General features: G+C 48.8%; 1 protein-coding gene across 1 annotated transcript in view; it reads right to left on the bottom strand.

Annotated features, from left to right (window-relative positions):
- LOC116361459 (cytochrome P450 27C1-like) overlaps positions 1–18161 on the bottom strand; it is a 26509-nt gene extending 8348 nt beyond the window's left edge. Inside the window, 6 exon segments of the mRNA XM_031815897.1 lie at positions 6010–6173; positions 10399–10608; positions 11783–11982; positions 14292–14482; positions 17916–17954; positions 17956–18161. Of these exon segments, the coding sequence (XP_031671757.1) occupies positions 6010–6173; positions 10399–10608; positions 11783–11982; positions 14292–14482; positions 17916–17954; positions 17956–17994 (843 nt within the window). The 5' untranslated portion in view covers positions 17995–18161.
- Between the last annotated feature and the right edge of the window lie 837 nt (positions 18162–18998).

Genomic DNA, 18998 nt, shown 5'->3' with positions numbered 1-18998 from the left:
CTCCTAATGTCTCCTATAACTATTCAACTGTTTCTCTGTCTCAAACACACTGTGTGTTGTCTCCTAATGTCTCCTAAGGTCTCGTAAAACTATTCAACTGTTTCTCTGTCTCAAACACACTGTGTGTTGTCTCCTAATGTCTCCTAAAACTATTCAACTGTTTCTCTGTCTCAAACACACTGTGTGTTGTCTCCTAATGTCTCCTAATGTCTCCTATAACTATTCAACTGTTTCTCTGTCTCAAACACACTGTGTGTTGTCTTCTAATGTCTCCTAAGGTCTCCTAAAACTATTCAACTGTTTCTCTGTCTCAAACACACTGTGTGTTGTCTCCTAATGTCTCCTAAGGTCTCCTAAAACTATTCAACTGTTTCTCTGTCTCAAACACACTGTGTGTTGTCTCCTAATGTCTCCTAAAACTATTCAACTGTTTCTCTGTCTCAAACACACTGTGTGTTGTCTCCTAATGTCTCCTATAACTATTCAACTGTTTCTCTGTCTCAAACACACTGTGTGTTGTCTCCTAATGTCTCCTATAACTATTCAACTGTTTCTCTGTCTCAAACACACTGTGTGTTGTCTCCTAATGTCTCCTAAAACTATTCAACTGTTTCTCTGTCTCAAACACACTGTGTGTTGTCTCCTAATGTCTCCTAAAACTATTCAACTGTTTCTCTGTCTCAAACACACTGTGTGTTGTCTCCTAATGTCTCCTAAGGTCTCCTAAAACTATTCAACTGTTTCTCTGTCTCAAACACACTGTGTGTTGTCTCCTAATGTCTCCTAATGTCTCCTATAACTATTCAACTGTTTCTCTGTCTCAAACACACTGTGTGTTGTCTCCTAATGTCTCCTAAGGTCTCCTAAAACTATTCAACTGTTTCTCTGTCTCAAACACACTGTGTGTTGTCTCCTAATGTCTCCTAAAACTATTCAACTGTTTCTCTGTCTCAAACACACTGTGTGTTGTCTCCTAATGTCTCCTAATGTCTCCTATAACTATTCAACTGTTTCTCTGTCTCAAACACACTGTGTGTTGTCTCCTAATGTCTCCTAAAACTATTCAACTGTTTCTCTGTCTCAAACACACTGTGTGTTGTCTCCTAATGTCTCCTAATGTCTCCTATAACTATTCAACTGTTTCTCTGTCTCAAACACACTGTGTGTTGTCTCCTAATGTCTCCTATAACTATTCAACTGTTTCTCTGTCTCAAACACACTGTGTGTTGTCTCCTAATGTCTCCTAAAACTATTCAACTGTTTCTCTGTCTCAAACACACTGTGTGTTGTCTCCTAATGTCTCCTAAAACTATTCAACTGTTTCTCTGTCTCAAACACACTGTGTGTTGTCTCCTAATGTCTCCTAATGTCTCCTATAACTATTCAACTGTTTCTCTGTCTCAAACACACTGTGTGTTGTCTCCTAATGTCTCCTAAAACTATTCAACTGTTTCTCTGTCTCAAACACACTGTGTGTTGCCTCCTAATGTCTCCTAATGTCTCCTAAAACTATTCAACTGTTTCTCTGTCTCAAACACACAGTGTGTTGTCTCCTAATGTCTCCTATAACTATTCAACTGTCCCTGTTTCCTCGTCTCCTCTCCTCTAATCTCAGTTCTCCATTTCCTCGTTCCTTTATTCAAATCCCTCTCTCCCCCTCTCCCTCCCTCCCTCCCTCCCTCTCCCTCCCTCCCCCCCTCTCCCTCCTTCCATCCCCCTCTCCTTCCCTTTGTAGCCATCTCCCTCCCTCTCTCCCCCCTCTCCCTCCCTCCCTCCCTCCCTCTCTCTCCCCCCTCTCCCTCCCTCTCTCCCCCCCTCTCCCTCCCTCCATCCCCCTCTCCTTCCCTTTGTAGTCATCTCCCTCCCTCCCTCCCCCCCTCTCCTTCCCTTTGTAGTCATCTCCCTCTCTCCCCCACACAGCGGTTCTTATGTCACACAGACAGACCTTGCTTTTGTTCTCCTAACCCTCCCTCCCTCCCCCCTCTCCCTCCCTCTCTCTCTCCCTCCCACACAGTCGTTCTTATGTCGCAGAGAGACCTTGCTTTTGTTCTCTCTTTCTGTCCCTTTCACTCACACACACACACCTCGTTTATACCTGGTGCTAACATGCATTCCTTGTACTGAATTTATCCACAATCTGATTGTACCACATCGTAGCCGTTGTATCTACACACGGTATTAAAATGAGTCTCCTATCCGTCCACCGTGTCTCCATGGTGACCAGATATCCTGGTTCCTCCCTGTATGTTGTCCACCGTGTCTCCATGGTGACCAGATATCCCGGTTCCTCCCTGTATGTTGTCCACCGTGTCTCCATGGTGACCAGATATCCTGGTTCCTCCCTGTATGTTGTCCACCGTGTCTCCATGGTGACCAGATATCCTGGTTCCTCCCTGTATGTTGTCCACCGTGTCTCCATGGTGACCAGATATCCTGGTTCCTCCCTGTATGTTGTCCACCGTGTCTCCATGGTGACCAGATATCCTGGTTCCTCCCTGTATGTTGTCCACCGTGTCTCCATGGTGACCAGATATCCTGGTTCCTCCCTGTATGTTGTCCACCGTGTCTCCATGGTGACCAGATATCCTGGTTCCTCCCTGTATGTCGTCCACCATGTCTCCATAAAGTCAATGGTTTGACCAGGCGGTCTAACGATGATTTCAAATGGTTTGACCGTCCAGATCTGTTTACACTTGATATCCAGACACAATCTGACTACCTTCGGAGGTGGTCAGGAAGATCTGATCGCAATCAGATCACAATGCAACTTTTAAAAACATCTACACCAGTCTAAAACAAAATGGGACAAGATCAGGACAAAGGACACATGTTAGAACCAGATATAAAATGGGGCTAGGCCTTTTGTTCTCACAACCATCTCCCCCTCCTCTCCCTCCTCTCCCTCCCTCCCTCCCTCCCTCCCTCCCTCCCTCCCTCCCTCCCTCCCTCCCTCCCTCCCTCCCTCCCTCCCTCCCTCCCTCCCTCCCCCAGCAGGGTTCATCCTGAGGTCAGCGTCCCAGCGAGGACACACAGACAGAAGGAGGGACGGAAGATCAGAGGCTTGATCCTTCTCTTGGTTTCCTCAGCTGGCAAGACCCTGGCAACACCATGGCAACACCCTGGCAACCAGGGGGAATCATATGACAGCCTCCCTGCAGGGCTTAAACCCTCTTCCACCTCCCAGAGCATAACACACTGTTACAGCTGAGAGGAGCTGAGAGGAGGCTGGACAGAGGCAGTCTGCAAACCCAACCCTCCTGCCAAGATGTGACCCCCCCCCCCCCCCCCCCCCCAGGCCAACTCTCATTGACACGTCACATTAATCTGACGTCTCACAACACCCTGGCAGTCTCTGCTATACACACAGTTCACACACACACGGAGATGTCTGGTGGGAACCAAGACTAAACACCCCCTGAGAGGCTCCAACCAACAGAATGGGGGGGGGGACAAAACAGGAGGGAGAGAAACGTTATAGCTGGGTTAACCCTCCCCTACTGCTCACCGTGTCCACCCCACCCCAGTAACATCTCCCCTACTGCTCACCGTGTCCACCCCAGTAACATCTCCCCTACTGCTCACCGTGTCCACCCCAGTAACATCTCCCCTACTGCTCACCGTATCCACCCCACCCCAGTAACATCTCCCCTACTGCTCACCGTGTCCACCCCACCCCAGTAACATCTCCCCTACTGCTCACCGTGTCCACCCCCACCCCAGTAACATCTCCCCTACTGCTCACCGTGTCCACCCCACCCCAGTAACATCTCCCCTACTGCTCACCGTGTCCACCCCACCCCAGTAACATCTCCCCTACTGCTCACCGTATCCACCCCACCCCAGTAACATCTCCCCTACTGCTCACCGTGTCCACCCCACCCCAGTAACATCTCCCCTACTGCTCACCGTGTCCACCCCAGTAACATCTCCCCTACTGCTCACCGTGTCCACCCCACCCCAGTAACATCTCCCCTACTGCTCACCGTGTCCACCCCAGTAACATCTCCCCTACTGCTCACCGTATCCACCCCACCCCAGTAACATCTCCCCTACTGCTCACCGTGTCCACCCCAGCCAGTAACATCTCCCCTACTGCTCACCGTGTCCACCCCAGTAACATCTCCCCTACTGCTCACCGTGTCCACCCCATCCCAGTAACATCTCCCCTACTGCTCACCGTGTCCACCCCACCCCAGTAACATCTCCCCTACTGCTCACCGTGTCCACCCCACCCCAGTAACATCTCCCCTACTGCTCACCGTGTCCACCCCACCCCAGTAACATCTCCCCTACTGCTCACCGTTGTCCACCCCAGTAACATCTCCCCTACTGCTCACCGTGTCCACCCCACCCCAGTAACATCTCCCCTACTGCTCACCGTGTCCACCCCACCCCAGTAACATCTCCCCTACTGCTCACCGTGTCCACCCCACCCCAGTAACATCTCCCCTACTGCTCACCGTGTCCACCCCAGTAACATCTCCCCTACTGCTCACCGTGTCCACCCCAGTAACATCTCCCCTACTGCTCACCGTGTCCACCCCACCCCAGTAACATATCCCCTACTGCTCACCGTGTCCACCCCAGTAACATATCCCCTACTGCTCACCGTGTCCACCCCAGTAACATCTCCCCTACTGCTCACCGTGTCCACCCCACCCCAGTAACATCTCCCCTACTGCTCACCGTGTCCACCCCAGTAACATCTCCCCTACTGCTCACCGTGTCCACCCCAGTAACATCTCCCCTACTGCTCACCGTGTCCACCCCACCCCAGTAACATATCCCCTACTGCTCACCGTGTCCACCCCAGTAACATCTCCCCTACTGCTCACCGTGTCCACCCCAGTAACATCTCCCCTACTGCTCACCGTGTCCACCCCACCCCAGTAACATATCCCCTACTGCTCACCGTGTCCACCCCAGTAACATCTCCTCTACTGCTCACCGTGTCCACCCAGTAACATATCCCCTACTGCTCACCGTGTCCACCCCAGTAACATCTCCCCTACTGCTCACCGTGTCCACCCCACCCCAGTAACATCTCCCCTACTGCTCACCGTGTCCACCCCAGTAACATCTCCCCTACTGCTCACCGTGTCCACCCCAGTAACATCTCCCCTACTGCTCACCGTGTCCACCCCAGTAACATCTCCCCTACTGCTCACCGTGTCCACCCCAGTAACATCTCCCCTACTGCTCACCGTGTCCACCCCAGTAACATCTCCCCTACTGCTCACCGTGTCCACCCCAGTAACATCTCCCCTACTGCTCACCGTATCCACCCCAGTAACATCTCCCCTACTGCTCACCGTGTCCACCCCAGTAACATCTCCCCTACTGCTCACCGTGTCCACCCCACCCCAGTAACATCTCCCCTACTGCTCACCGTATCCACCCCACCCCAGTAACATCTCCCCTACTGCTCACCGTGTCCACCCCAGTAACATCTCCCCTACTGCTCACCGTATCCACCCCACCCCAGTAACATCTCCCCTACTGCTCACCGTGTCCACCCCAGTAACATCTCCCCTACTGCTCACCGTATCCACCCCACCCCAGTAACATCTCCCCTACTGCTCACCGTGTCCACCCCACCCCAGTAACATCTCCCCTACTGCTCACCGTGTCCACCCCACCCCAGTAACATCTCCCCTACTGCTCACCGTATCCACCCCACCCCAGTAACATCTCCCCACTGCTCACCGTGTCCACCCCAGTAACATCTCCCCTACTGCTCACCGTGTCCACCCCAGTAACATCTCCCCTACTGCTCACCGTATCCACCCCACCCCAGTAACATCTCCCCTACTGCTCACCGTGTCCACCCCAGTAACATCTCCCCTACTGCTCACCGTATCCACCCCACCCCAGTAACATCTCCCCTACTGCTCACCGTGTCCACCCCACCCCAGTAACATCTCCCCTACTGCTCACCGTGTCCACCCCAGTAACATCTCCCCTACTGCTCACCGTGTCCACCCCAGTAACATCTCCCCTACTGCTCACCGTATCCACCCCAGCCAGTAACATCTCAGTCATGTTAGCGTAGATCTCCTCCAGGTTCATCTCTCGGGTCACCAGCATGTGAGTTAACAGCCCCCCCTTCACCATCTCTCCTCGGGACACCAGATCCTGGATCTCCCCCAGACGCTTATCTACATGGATCTGGCCTGGGGGGGGGGGGAGAGGGTTATGGCAACATATTCATCTCTAGTTCAGAACAACAGTATTGGGTTACATGCATGCATTCACAAGTGAGTCATTTATCAGACGCTCTTATCCAGAGAAATAAAGGGTTTGAAAAGGGTTCTTTGTCTGTCCCCATAGGATAACCCTTTATGGATCCTGGTGAAAAATCCTTTGGGGTTTCAGGTAGAACCCTTTTGGTTCCAGGTAGAACATTTTGGGTTTCAGGTCCTGGTAAAAAATCATTTTGGTTTTCAGGTAGAATCATTTTGAGTTCCATGTAGAACACTCTGTGTAAGGGGTTCTACCTGGAAGCCAGAATGGGTTCTACCTGGAACCCAAAAGGGTTCTACAAAGGGTTCTCCTATGGAGACAGATGAAGTAGCATTTGATGTTGTTCTAAGAGTGTAGGTGAGACATTTCTCCTCAATAAAGTAGCTCTCAGCAGTCAGACCAGTCTGAGTCTTTTAAAGGTCAAACACCGGGTGGTAAATCACCAGTCTGAGGCTTTTAAAGGTCAAACACCGGGTGGTAAATCACCAGTCTTTTAAAGGTCAAAACACAGGGTGGTAAATCACCAGTCTGAGGCTTTTAAAAGGTCAAAACACGGGTGGTAAATCACCAGTCTGAGGCTTTTAAAAGGTCAAACACCGGGTGGTAAATCACCAGTCTGAGGCTTTTAAAGGTCAAAACACTGGGTGGTAAATCACCAGTCTGAGGCTTTTAAAAGGTCAAAACACAGGGTGGTAAATCACCAGTCTGAGGCTTTTAAAGGTGAAACACTGGGTGGTAAATCACCAGTCTTTTAAAGGTCAAACACCGGGTGGTAAATCACCAGTCTTTTAAAGGTCAAAACACCGGGTGGTAAATCACCAGTCTGAGGCTTTTAAAAGGTCAAAACACGGGTGGTAAATCACCAGTCTGAGGCTTTTAAAAGGTCAAACACCGGGTGGTAAATCACCAGTCTGAGGCTTTTAAAGGTCAAAACACTGGGTGGTAAATCACCAGTCTGAGGCTTTTAAAAGGTCAAAACACCGGGTGGTAAATCACCAGTCTGAGGCTTTTAAAGGTGAAACACTGGGTGGTAAATCACCAGTCTTTTAAAGGTCAAACACCGGGTGGTAAATCACCAGTCTTTTAAAGGTCAAACACTGGGTGGTAAATCACCAGTCTGAGGCTTTTAAAAGGTCAAAACACCGGGTAGTAAATAACCAGTCTGAGGCTTTTAAAGGTCAAACACCGGGTGGTAAATCACCAGTCTGAGGCTTTTAAAGGTCAAAACACCGGGTAGTAAATCACCAGTCTGAGGCTTTTAAAGGTCAAACACCGGGTGGTAAATCACCAGTCTCAGGCTTTTAAAGGTCAAAACACCGGGTGGTAAATCACCAGTCTGAGGCTTTTAAAGGTCAAAACACCGGGTGGTAAATCACCAGTCTGAGGCTTTTAAAGGTCAAAACACCGGGTTGTAAATCACCAGTCTGAGGCTTTTAAAGGTCAAAACACGGGTGGTAAATCACCAGTCTGAGGCTTTTAAAAGGTCAAAACACCGGGTGGTAAATCACCAGTCGGAGGCTTTTAAAAGGTCAAAACACCGGGTGGTAAATCACCAGTCTGAGCCTTTTAAAAGGTCAAAACACCAGGTGGTAAATGACCAGTCTGAGCCTTTTAAAAGGTCAAAACACCAGGTGGTAAATGACCAGTCTGAGGCTTTTAAAAGGTCAAAACACCGGGTGGTAAATCACCAGTCTGAGGCTTTTAAAAGGTCAAAACACGGGTGGTAAATCACCAGTCTGAGGCTTTTAAAAGGTCAAACACCGGGTGGTAAATCACCAGTCTTTTAAAGGTCAAACACCGGGTGGTAAATCACCAGTCTTTTAAAGGTCAAAACACCGGGTGGTAAATCACCAGTCTGAGGCTTTTAAAAGGTCAAAACACCAGGTGGTAAATGACCAGTCTGAGCCTTTTAAAAGGTCAAAACACCAGGTGGTAAATGACCAGTCTGAGGCTTTTAAAAGGTCAAAACACCGGGTGGTAAATCACCAGTCTGAGGCTTTTAAAAGGTCAAAACACAGGGTGGTAAATCACCAGTCTGAGGCTTTTAAAGGTGAAACACTGGGTGGTAAATCACCAGTCTTTTAAAGGTCAAACACCGGGTGGTAAATCACCAGTCTTTTAAAGGTCAAAACACCGGGTGGTAAATCACCAGTCTGAGGCTTTTAAAAGGTCAAAACACGGGTGGTAAATCACCAGTCTGAGGCTTTTAAAAGGTCAAACACCGGGTGGTAAATCACCAGTCTGAGGCTTTTAAAGGTCAAAACACTGGGTGGTAAATCACCAGTCTGAGGCTTTTAAAAGGTCAAAACACCGGGTGGTAAATCACCAGTCTGAGGCTTTTAAAGGTGAAACACTGGGTGGTAAATCACCAGTCTTTTAAAGGTCAAACACCGGGTGGTAAATCACCAGTCTTTTAAAGGTCAAACACTGGGTGGTAAATCACCAGTCTGAGGCTTTTAAAAGGTCAAAACACCGGGTAGTAAATAACCAGTCTGAGGCTTTTAAAGGTCAAACACCGGGTGGTAAATCACCAGTCTGAGGCTTTTAAAGGTCAAAACACCGGGTAGTAAATCACCAGTCTGAGGCTTTTAAAGGTCAAACACCGGGTGGTAAATCACCAGTCTCAGGCTTTTAAAGGTCAAAACACCGGGTGGTAAATCACCAGTCTGAGGCTTTTAAAGGTCAAAACACCGGGTGGTAAATCACCAGTCTGAGGCTTTTAAAGGTCAAAACACCGGGTTGTAAATCACCAGTCTGAGGCTTTTAAAGGTCAAAACACGGGTGGTAAATCACCAGTCTGAGGCTTTTAAAAGGTCAAAACACCGGGTGGTAAATCACCAGTCGGAGCCTTTTAAAAGGTCAAAACACAGGGTGGTAAATCACCAGTCTGAGGCTTTTATAAGGTCAAAACACTGGGTGGTAAATTACCAGTCTGAGGCTTTAAAAGGTCAAACACCGGGTGGTAAATCACCAGTCTGAGGCTTTTAAAGGTCAAACACCGGGTGGTAAATCACCAGTCTTTTAAAGGTCAAAACACCAGGTGGTAAATCACCAGTCTGAGGCTTTTAAAAGGTCAAAACACGGGTGGTAAATCACCAGTCTGAGGCTTTTAAAAGGTCAAACACCGGGTGGTAAATCACCAGTCTTTTAAAGGTCAAACACCGGGTGGTAAATCACCAGTCTTTTAAAGGTCAAAACACCAGGTGGTAAATCACCAGTCTTTTAAAGGTCAAAACACCGGGTAGTAAATCACCAGTCTGAGGCTTTTAAAGGTCAAACACCGGGTGGTAAATCACCAGTCTTTTAAAGGTCAAACACCGGGTGGTAAATCACCAGTTTTTTAAAGGTCAAAACACCGGGTGGTAAATCACCAGTCTGAGGCTTTTAAAGGTCAAACACTGGGTGGTAAAATCACCAGTCTGAGGCTTTTAAAGGTCAAACACCGGGTGGTAAATCACCAGTCTGAGGCTTTTAAAGGTCAAACACCGGGTGGTAAATCACCAGTCTTTTAAAGGTCAAAACACCGGGTGGTAAATCACCAGTCTTTTAAAGGTCAAACACCGGGTGGTAAATCACCAGTCTTTTAAAGGTCAAACACCGGGTAGTAAATCACCAGTCTTTTAAAGGTCAAAACACTGGGTGGTAAATCACTAGTCTGAGGCTTTTAAAGGTCAAACACCGGGTGGTAAATCACCAGTCTTTTAAAGGTCAAACACCGGGTGGTAAATCACCAGTCTGAGGCTTTTAAAGGTCAAACACCGGGTGGTAAATCACCAGTCTTTTAAAGGTCAAACACCGGGTGGTAAATCACCAGTCTTTTAAAGGTCAAAACACCGGGTGGTAAATCACCAGTCTTTTAAAGGTCAAAACACCGGGTAGTAAATCACCAGTCTTTTAAAGGTCAAAACACCGGGTGGTAAATCACCAGTCTTTTAAAGGTCAAACACAGGGTGGTAAATCACCAGTCTTTTAAAGGTCAAAACACCGGGTGGTAAATCACCAGTCTTTTAAAGGTCAAAACACCGGGTGGTAAATCACCAGTCTTTTAAAGGTCAAAACACCGGGTGGTAAATCACCAGTCTTTTAAAGGTCAAAACACCGGGTGGTAAATCACCAGTCTTTTAAAGGTCAAAACACAGCAACAGCGAAACGTACTGAAACTGAAGAGTCCGTCCCAGGAGCTGCAGAACTCCTCCCAGGGTCTGGGGATGATGGTTCTGAGCCACTTGGGGATGGCCCCGGCGTACATAGTCATCTTAAAGGAACTAAACATCAGGTGCAGGGCTGCGATGTAGTCCTGGCTCTTCTGAGGAATCTCATTCTCCAAGCAGCCCAGACGGTCCTCGTACAAGATGGCTGCCATACCTGGGAGAAGATGAGGAGGAAGGTAAATTAACTTGAAGATAGAAGGAAAAAAAAAGAGCACTAGAAAGTTGGGGTTTATTAGTTTTAGTTTAGCTGGTATGACAAATGGAAATGATGTCTGCCACATCTGTAAAGGAGTTCTGCACCCTCAATAACAGACTTCCCACAGAGTCTAAACAGATACAGTAGTCTACATGAAACCTGATATACTGGAGTGATAACTGACTAGTACCCATCCTCCCTGTACCCACTACCCATCCTCCCTGTACCCACTACCTATTCTCCCTGTACCCATCCTCCCTGTACCCACTACCCATCCTCCCTGTACCCACTACCTATTCTCCCTGTACCCATCCTCCCTGTACCCACTACCCATCCTCCCTGTACCCACTACCCATCCTCCCTGTACCCACTACCCATCCTCCCTGTACCCACTACCCATCCTCTCCCTGTACCCACTACCCATCCTCCCTGTACCCACTACCCATCATCCCTGTACCCACTACCTATTCTCCCTGTACCTATCCTCCCTGTACCCACTACCCATCCTCCCTGTACCCACTACCTATCCTCCCTGTACCCACTACCTATTCTCCCTGTACCCATCCTCTCCCTGTACCCACTACCCATCCTCCCTGTACCCATCCTCCCTGTACCCACTACCCATCCTCCCTGTACCCACTACCTATCCTCCCTGTACCCACTACCTATCCTCCCTGTACCCACTACCTATTATCCCTGTACCCATCCTCCCTGTACCCACTACTCATCCTCCCTGTACCCACTACCTATCCTCCCTGTACCCACTACCTATTCTCCCTGTACCCACTACCCATCCTCCCTGTACCCATCCTCCCTGTACCCATCCTCCCTGTGTTCACTACCCATCCTCCCTGTACCCACTACCCATCCTCCCTGTACCCACTACCCATCCTCCCTGTACCCACTACCTATCTTCCCTGTACCCACTACCCATCCTCACTGTACCCACTACCCATCCTCCCTGTACCCACTACCCATGCTCCCTGTACCCACTACCCATCCTCCCTGTACCCACTACCCACCCTCCCTGTACCCACTACCCATCCTCCCTGTACCCACTACCAATCCTCCCTGTACCCACTACCCACCCTCCCTGTACCCACTACCCACCCTCCCTGTACCCACTACCCACCTTCCATTGCGTATTTGAAAAACAGATCGTTAATATTGAATACAGTGAGTCCGTCTGACTGCTGGCTCCTCAGTGTATCCACTCTCTTCACCAGGTCCTCCACCACAGCATTCACGTCGTCAGAGAACTGAGCCACGTCCTTCGGTCTCATGATCAGCTGACGGAGGATGCTACGCATCTTCAACCAGTCCTCACCCTCCCTACAGAGATGAAAGGGAGAGAAGGTGGTCAGAGACAACTAACTAAAAGGTTTTTCACAGAAATCCTGGTTGGGAAGATTCCCGCAATCAGGAGGGATATTTATTTGACCTTTATTTAACTTTACGGCCTTCCTCAGAGCTTTACGTGTCGGCCTCACGGTCCTTCCTCAGAGCTTTACGTGTCGGCCTCACGGTCCTTCCTCAGAGCTTTACGTGTCGGCCTCACGGTCCTTCCTCAGAGCTTTACGTGTCGGCCTCACGGTCCTTCCTCAGAGCTTTACGTGTCGGCCTCACGGTCCTTCCTCAGAGCTTTACGTGTCGGCCTCACGGCCTTCCTCAGAGCTTTACGTGTCGACCTCACGGCCTTCCTCAGAGCTTTACGTGTCGACCTCACGGCCTTCCTCAGAGCTTTACGTGTCGGCCTCACGGCCTTCCTCAGAGCTTTACGTGTCGACCTCACGGCCTTCCTCAGAGCTTTACGTGTCGGCCTCACGGCCTTCCTCAGAGCTTTACGTGTCGGCCTTCCTCAGAGCTTTACGTGTCGACCTCACGGCCTTCCTCAGAGCTTTACGTGTCGACCTCACGGCCTTCCTCAGAGCTTTACGTGTCGGCCTCACGGCCTTCCTCAGAGCTTTACGTGTCGACCACACAACCTTCCTCAGAGCTTTACGTGTCGACCTTCCTCAGAGCTTTACGTGTCGACCACACAACCTTCCTCAGAGCTTTACGTGTCGACCTTCCTCAGAGCTTTACGTGTCGACCACACAACCTTCCTCAGAGCTTTACGTGTCGACCTTCCTCAGAGCTTTACGTGTCGACCTCACGGCCTTCCTCAGAGCTTTACGTGTCGACCTCACGGCCTTCCTCAGAGCTTTACGTGTCGACCTCACGGCCTTCCTCAGAGCTTTACGTGTCGACCTCACAACCTTCCTCAGAGCTTTACGTGTCGACCTCACAACCTTCCTCAGAGCTTTACGTGTCGACCACACAACCTTCCTCAGAGCTTTACGTGTCGACCACACAACCTTCCTCAGAGCTTTACGTGTCGACCACACAACCTTCCTCAGAGCTTTACGTGTCGACCTCACAACCTTCCTCAGAGCTTTACGTGTCGACCTTCCTCAGAGCTTTACGTGTCGACCTCACGGCCTTCCTCAGAGCTTTACGTGTCGACCTCACGGCCTTCCTCAGAGCTTTACGTGTCGGCCGTGAGGTCGACACGTAAAGCTCTGAGGAAAGCCGTGAGGTCGACACGTAAAGCTCTGAGGAAAGCCGTGAGGCCGACACGTAAAGCTCTGAGGAAGGCCGTCAGGTCGACACGTAAAGCTCTGAGGAAAGCCGTGAGGTCGACACGTAAAGCTCTGAGGAAAGCCGTGAGGCCGACACGTAAAGCTCTGAGGAAGGCCGTGAGGTCTTTACGTGCTTTACGTGTCGACCTTTACGTGTCGACCTTCCTCAGAGCTTTACGTGTCGACCACACAACCTTCCTCAGAGCTTTACGTGTCGACCTTCCTCAGAGCTTTACGTGTCGACCTCACAACCTTCCTCAGAGCTTTACGTGTCGACCTTCCTCAGAGCTTTACGTGTCGGCCTCACGGCCTTCCTCAGAGCTTTACGTGTCGGCCTCACGGCCTTCCTCAGAGCTTTACGTGTCGGCCTCACGGCCTTCCTCAGAGCTTTACGTGTCGACCTCACGGCCTTCCTCAGAGCTTTACGTGTCGACCTCACAACCTTCCTCAGAGCTTCACGTGTCGACCTCACAACCTTCCTCAGAGCTTTACGTGTCGGCCTCACAACCTTCCTCAGAGCTTTACGTGTCGACCTCACGGCCTTCCTCAGAGCTTTACGTGTCGACCTCACGGCCTTCCTCAGAGCTTTACGTGTCGACCTCACGGCCTTCCTCAGAGCTTTACGTGTCGACCTCACGGCCTTCCTCAGAGCTTTACGTGTCGACCTCACAACCTTCCTCAGAGCTTTACGTGTCGACCTCACAACCTTCCTCAGAGCTTTTGTCAAGTTTTTTTTAAAGTAACAAATAAGAATACACTGAAATGGAAACATGACAGTACTGGTTTTACAGAACAATATGTACGAGCTCTGAGAAACACATTCTTCACTTGTCAAACATCTCGTTGTTTTGTTCCTATGTACATCGTTGATGATTTTACACAACAATATTCATTCCAACTAACTGAAGTCGATACTTCTTCTCCGTGTGAATCATTTCTAGATTTTCCTCCTTTCAAAAAGGTGGTATAACATTTTGCGTCCCGTGATGTCACAGGTCGTAGTTCAGAGGTCAGACTCACGCTGAGATAAGTCCGGTAGATCGGCCCCTCAGGTCGCGGTACTCCTTCCAGGACTCCATGTTGCCTCTCTGCGGGGCCACACCCTCCGTCCTCAGCACCTCGGCAACCAGATCCCGCCCTGCGATAGACACAACCAGCTGGGGGCCGAAACGAGATTTAAAGATCTTCCCATACTTCTGAGAGTGTTCCATCTGGGGAGAGAGAGGAACCTTGATGTCAACATCCTGTCTGGGATTTGCTGTCAACACCCTGTCTGGGATTTGCTGTCAACATCCTGTCTGGGATTTGCTGTCAACATCCTGTCTGGGATTTGCTGTCAACATCCTGTCTGGGATTTGCTGTCAACACCCTGTCTGGGATTTGCTGTCAACATCCTGTCTGTGTCTGGGATTTGCTGTCAACATCCTGTCTGGGATTGGCTGTCAACATCCTGTCTGGGATTGCCGTTTAGGGGTTTAAACCGATAGAATGTGATTCCTGTGTTTTGATCTAGAGTCACACTAAACTTATCCTCATCCCCATCTCTTTCTATTTCACAGAGTTTGGCAACGGGAGTTTGGCAACGGGGGAGTTTGGCAACGGGGGAGTTTGGCAACGGGGGAGTTTGGCAACGGGGGAGTTTGGCAACGGGGGAGTTTGGCAACGGGGGAGTTTGGCAACGGGAGAGTTTGGCAACGGGAGAGTTTGGCAACGGGAGTTTGGCAACGGGAGTTTGGCAACGGGGGAGTTTGGCAACGGGGGAGTTTGGCAACGGGGGAGTTTGGCAACGGGGGAGTTTGGCAACGGGAGGAGTTTGGCAACGGGAGTTTGGCAACGGGGGAGTTTGGCAACGGGAGTTTGGCAACGGGGGGAGTTTGGCAACGGGGGGAGTTTGGCAACGGGGGGAGTTTGGCAACGGGGGGAGTTTGGCAACACAGCACAAAGAGACCTGGGCCCAGGCTACCCAGATGTAGACAGGCAGTATTACTAGGTTACGTTCAGAAATAATGGAGGGTCACACTAAACCAATCTTTCACTCTATCGCTCTCTATCCCTCCTACCGCTGTGTGGAACAACACACGCCACTGTTCTCCTGACACCATTTTCATAACACCTATTAAGTAATGGTTCCATTTCCCCGATGGTTATGCAACGCGCCCCCCCCCCCCCCCCACACTACTTCTGACGCGCCCCCCCGGGGGACACATCTCTGTCCTCAAGCTCCGGCACCAACGCCCCCAAAGGAAGTGCCGAAAACAACTGTTCTCGTGTTTCAAGGCAGTTGTATTATTCCCCCCCCCCGTCCTCATTTCACAATGGATTCATTCAGCTCACAACCAGCACTATAAAGACCGTCTCCTTTTCCCCGAAAACAACGCGCTGTAACCTGTATGTAAACACCGTTAACCTGTATGTCTACAGAAACCTAGTTGTGTTATTTACCAGGTAGAACGTCTCTTTCTCACCGAAAACAACGCGCACACCGTTAACCTGTATGTCTACAGAAACCTAGTTCTGTTATTTACCAGGTAGACCGTCTCTTTTTCATTAGACTGAACTGAAGTACATGAACTATAGTAGGCAGATAAAACAACGTGCATTAACAGTGTAGATTACAGAAGGCGTGTTTTTCCTATTGACTTCCAGGTAACAAAGTGCCTTGTCTTCTTCAACAGTGAGTTATAGGAGACAGACTAGTCTGGCGTGTCACAGTGCCCTGTTTTACCGTCACCTTCAGGTCTCAGACAGACAGGTTAACCTCAGGTGACACCGAGGAAACTTATGCAACGGGAGAAAGGGAGAGTTTTACTTCACTAGTCGGGGTGTGGGTTCGGGTAAGAGTTGACTGTCTGGACTCCAGCAGCAATCGGTCTCCTCAATGCACTCGGTTACGCAAAAGCAAACAGAAAGTGGGATGTTTTGTGCAGTAAAATGTCAGAATGTGGAAGGGTTGGGCCTTAAAAAACCTGCGAACGTCTAGCAAGCCCTTTAGATTTCATCACGGACCACTTTAGCAATATAACTAATGATCAACTACTTTAAGTTACTTGGCATGTTAGGTAACCCTACCCATAACCGTAATAACCCCTGTAACCTAACTCTTAACCCACAGCCTAGCTAACGTTAACCACAACACATTGTAATAAGTCATATAGAAATCATACGTTTTGCAAATTCATAACATGTTGTCACTAATAGCAAATTCGTAACACATCGTGCAGTGTCCCATTACCCTGTCATTACCCATTACCCTGTCATTACCCTGTCATTATCCACTACCCTGTCATTACCCTGTCATTACCCATTACCCTGTCATTACCCATTACCCTGTCATTACCCATTACCATGTCATTACCCTGTCATTACCCTGTCATTACCCATTACCCTGTCATTACCCATTACCCTGGCATTACACATTACCCTGTCATTACCCATTACCATGTCATTACCCTGTCATTGCCCATTACCCTGTCATTACCACATTACCCTGTCATTACCCATTACCCTGTCATTGCCCATTACCCTGTCATTACCCTGTCATTACCCATTTGCCCTGTCCCATTACCCATTACCCTGTCATTACCCATTACCCTGCCATTACCCATTACCCTGTCATTACCCATTACCCTGTCATTACCCATTTACCCTGTCATTACCCATTACCCTGTCATTACCCATTACCCTGTCATTTACCCATTACCCTGTCATTACCCTTACCCTGTCATTACCCTGTCATTACCCACTACCATGTCATTACCCTGTCATTACCCATTACCCTGTCATTACCCATTACACTGTCATTATCCATTACCATGTCATTACCCATTACCCTGTCATTACCCTGTTCATTACCCATTACCCTGTCATTACCCATTACCCGTATTACCCACTACCTGTCATTACCCGGTCATACCCTTACCCTGTCATTACCCTGTCATTACCCATTACCCTGTCATTACCCTGTCATTACCCTGGTTACCCATTACCCTGTCATTACCCTGTAATCTACACATATCAAGTATCAAGTATTTTCCAATAAAGTAAAGAGAAAACACATATATATATATATGCAGACTACATATTAAAAAACACATTTCTGTCTACGTCGTGAGTACAGCACTTACCTTTCCCAATATAAACGAGTGTAAAAAGTATAAATATATAACCATTTTAACAAGAAATGGCATGTTTGATGGTAGCCTCCGAGCAGGAATACAAGTCCAGCCAGCGGAGACTCATATTATGAAAATCATTATTTAGCCTCCGAGCAGGAATACAAGTCCAGCCAGCGGAGACTCATATTTATGAACGCAAATCATTATTTCTAAATCATTATTTCTAAAAGTGGTAGTAACACATTCCTATAGACAAAAACAATCATCCCAAAACGCATTGTGTTTGTCATTTAAAACACACGTTTGATGATGTCATGACTTTGGCCGAAAGTCGGAGGGGGGAAAATAGGCAAATCAGTTGGTCGAATAAAAGGGTCCCAGCCAACACCAGTTTATGGTTCCTGACTAAATTACTAACATTTCCGTTGATTCAAGTATTTTCCAATAAACTAAGTAAAATGCTAAATGTGCCTATCGTTGCAAAATCACCGAAATATTCAATCCAAAAACAAAAGACCAAGTAGCCCACCTGTATTTCGTGGATTCTACTGAAACCGTCCCGGTAAAAAGAACTCGATCAGGTTGCTGACGGCGCTGGGTCCCGGCATCTCTTTCAGACTCTTGATCCGGGTCTCCTTAGCGACCACCTCCGCACTGGCCCCCGGTGTGATCAAATCCTCCGGGAAAGTCTCTTGTCCGGTTGCACAGATCCGGAGCGACTCGCTGGTTGCAGATTTGAGCAGCGCGCGAGAATTACTGGCAAAACCTCTTGTTGAGCACTTCTCCCAAAACACTCCTGCAGCTCAGTTGAAGGATTTTATTCTGAAGTGCCATTTTGTCGTTTTTAAGTTGTAATGATCTTGTAAACTGTCTCTTTTGATGTAAGAAAGTGAGTTGGGTAGGGAAAACTCACACCAACAAGTAAAAATAGCCAATCTGTTAATAATACAACTCGAATGAATTCAACATCTGCTTTGCGCCAAAATGCATGTTCCGGCACGTCAGAGAATGACGGGCTCAACTCCCGAAATGGACTGAGATGGAGACGGTACTGAGAGGAGAAGCAACAGTCTTTTATAAAAGAAGAGTTTATGTAACCCTCGGACTGGAAGATGATTGGATGTTCAGGGCTCGGGGAGGGAGAGATATGGTTCCTGTTCGGTTGTGGGCGTTCCAACCCCCAGAGAGACACAAAGAGAGAGAGACAGAGAGAGGGAGAGAGAGAGAGGGAGAGAGAGACAGAGAGACAGAGAGGGAGAGACAGAGAGAGGGAGAGACAGAGAGAGAGAGAGAAACTGAGCTGCACTTCCTAACCTCCTGTCCAATGTATGACCATATTAGAGAGACATATTTCCCTCAGATTACACAGATCCACAAAGAATTCGAAAAACAAATCCAATTCCACAGTGTGCCATCACAGCAGCAAGATTTGTGACCTGTTGCCACGAGAAAAGGGCAACCAGTGAAGAACAAACACCATTGTAAATACAACCCATATTTATGCTTTACCATTTGTACATTGTTAAAACACTGTATATATATAATATGACATTTGTAATGTCACTTGCTTTGGCAATGTTAACACATGTTTCCCATGCCAATAAAGCCCCTT

This window comes from Oncorhynchus kisutch, unplaced genomic scaffold (assembly GCF_002021735.2).
Source record: "Oncorhynchus kisutch isolate 150728-3 unplaced genomic scaffold, Okis_V2 scaffold697, whole genome shotgun sequence".
Lineage (NCBI taxonomy): Eukaryota > Metazoa > Chordata > Actinopteri > Salmoniformes > Salmonidae > Oncorhynchus > Oncorhynchus kisutch.
Note: the sequence above shows the minus strand (reverse complement) of the source record. Positions and strands in the feature narration are given on the sequence as shown.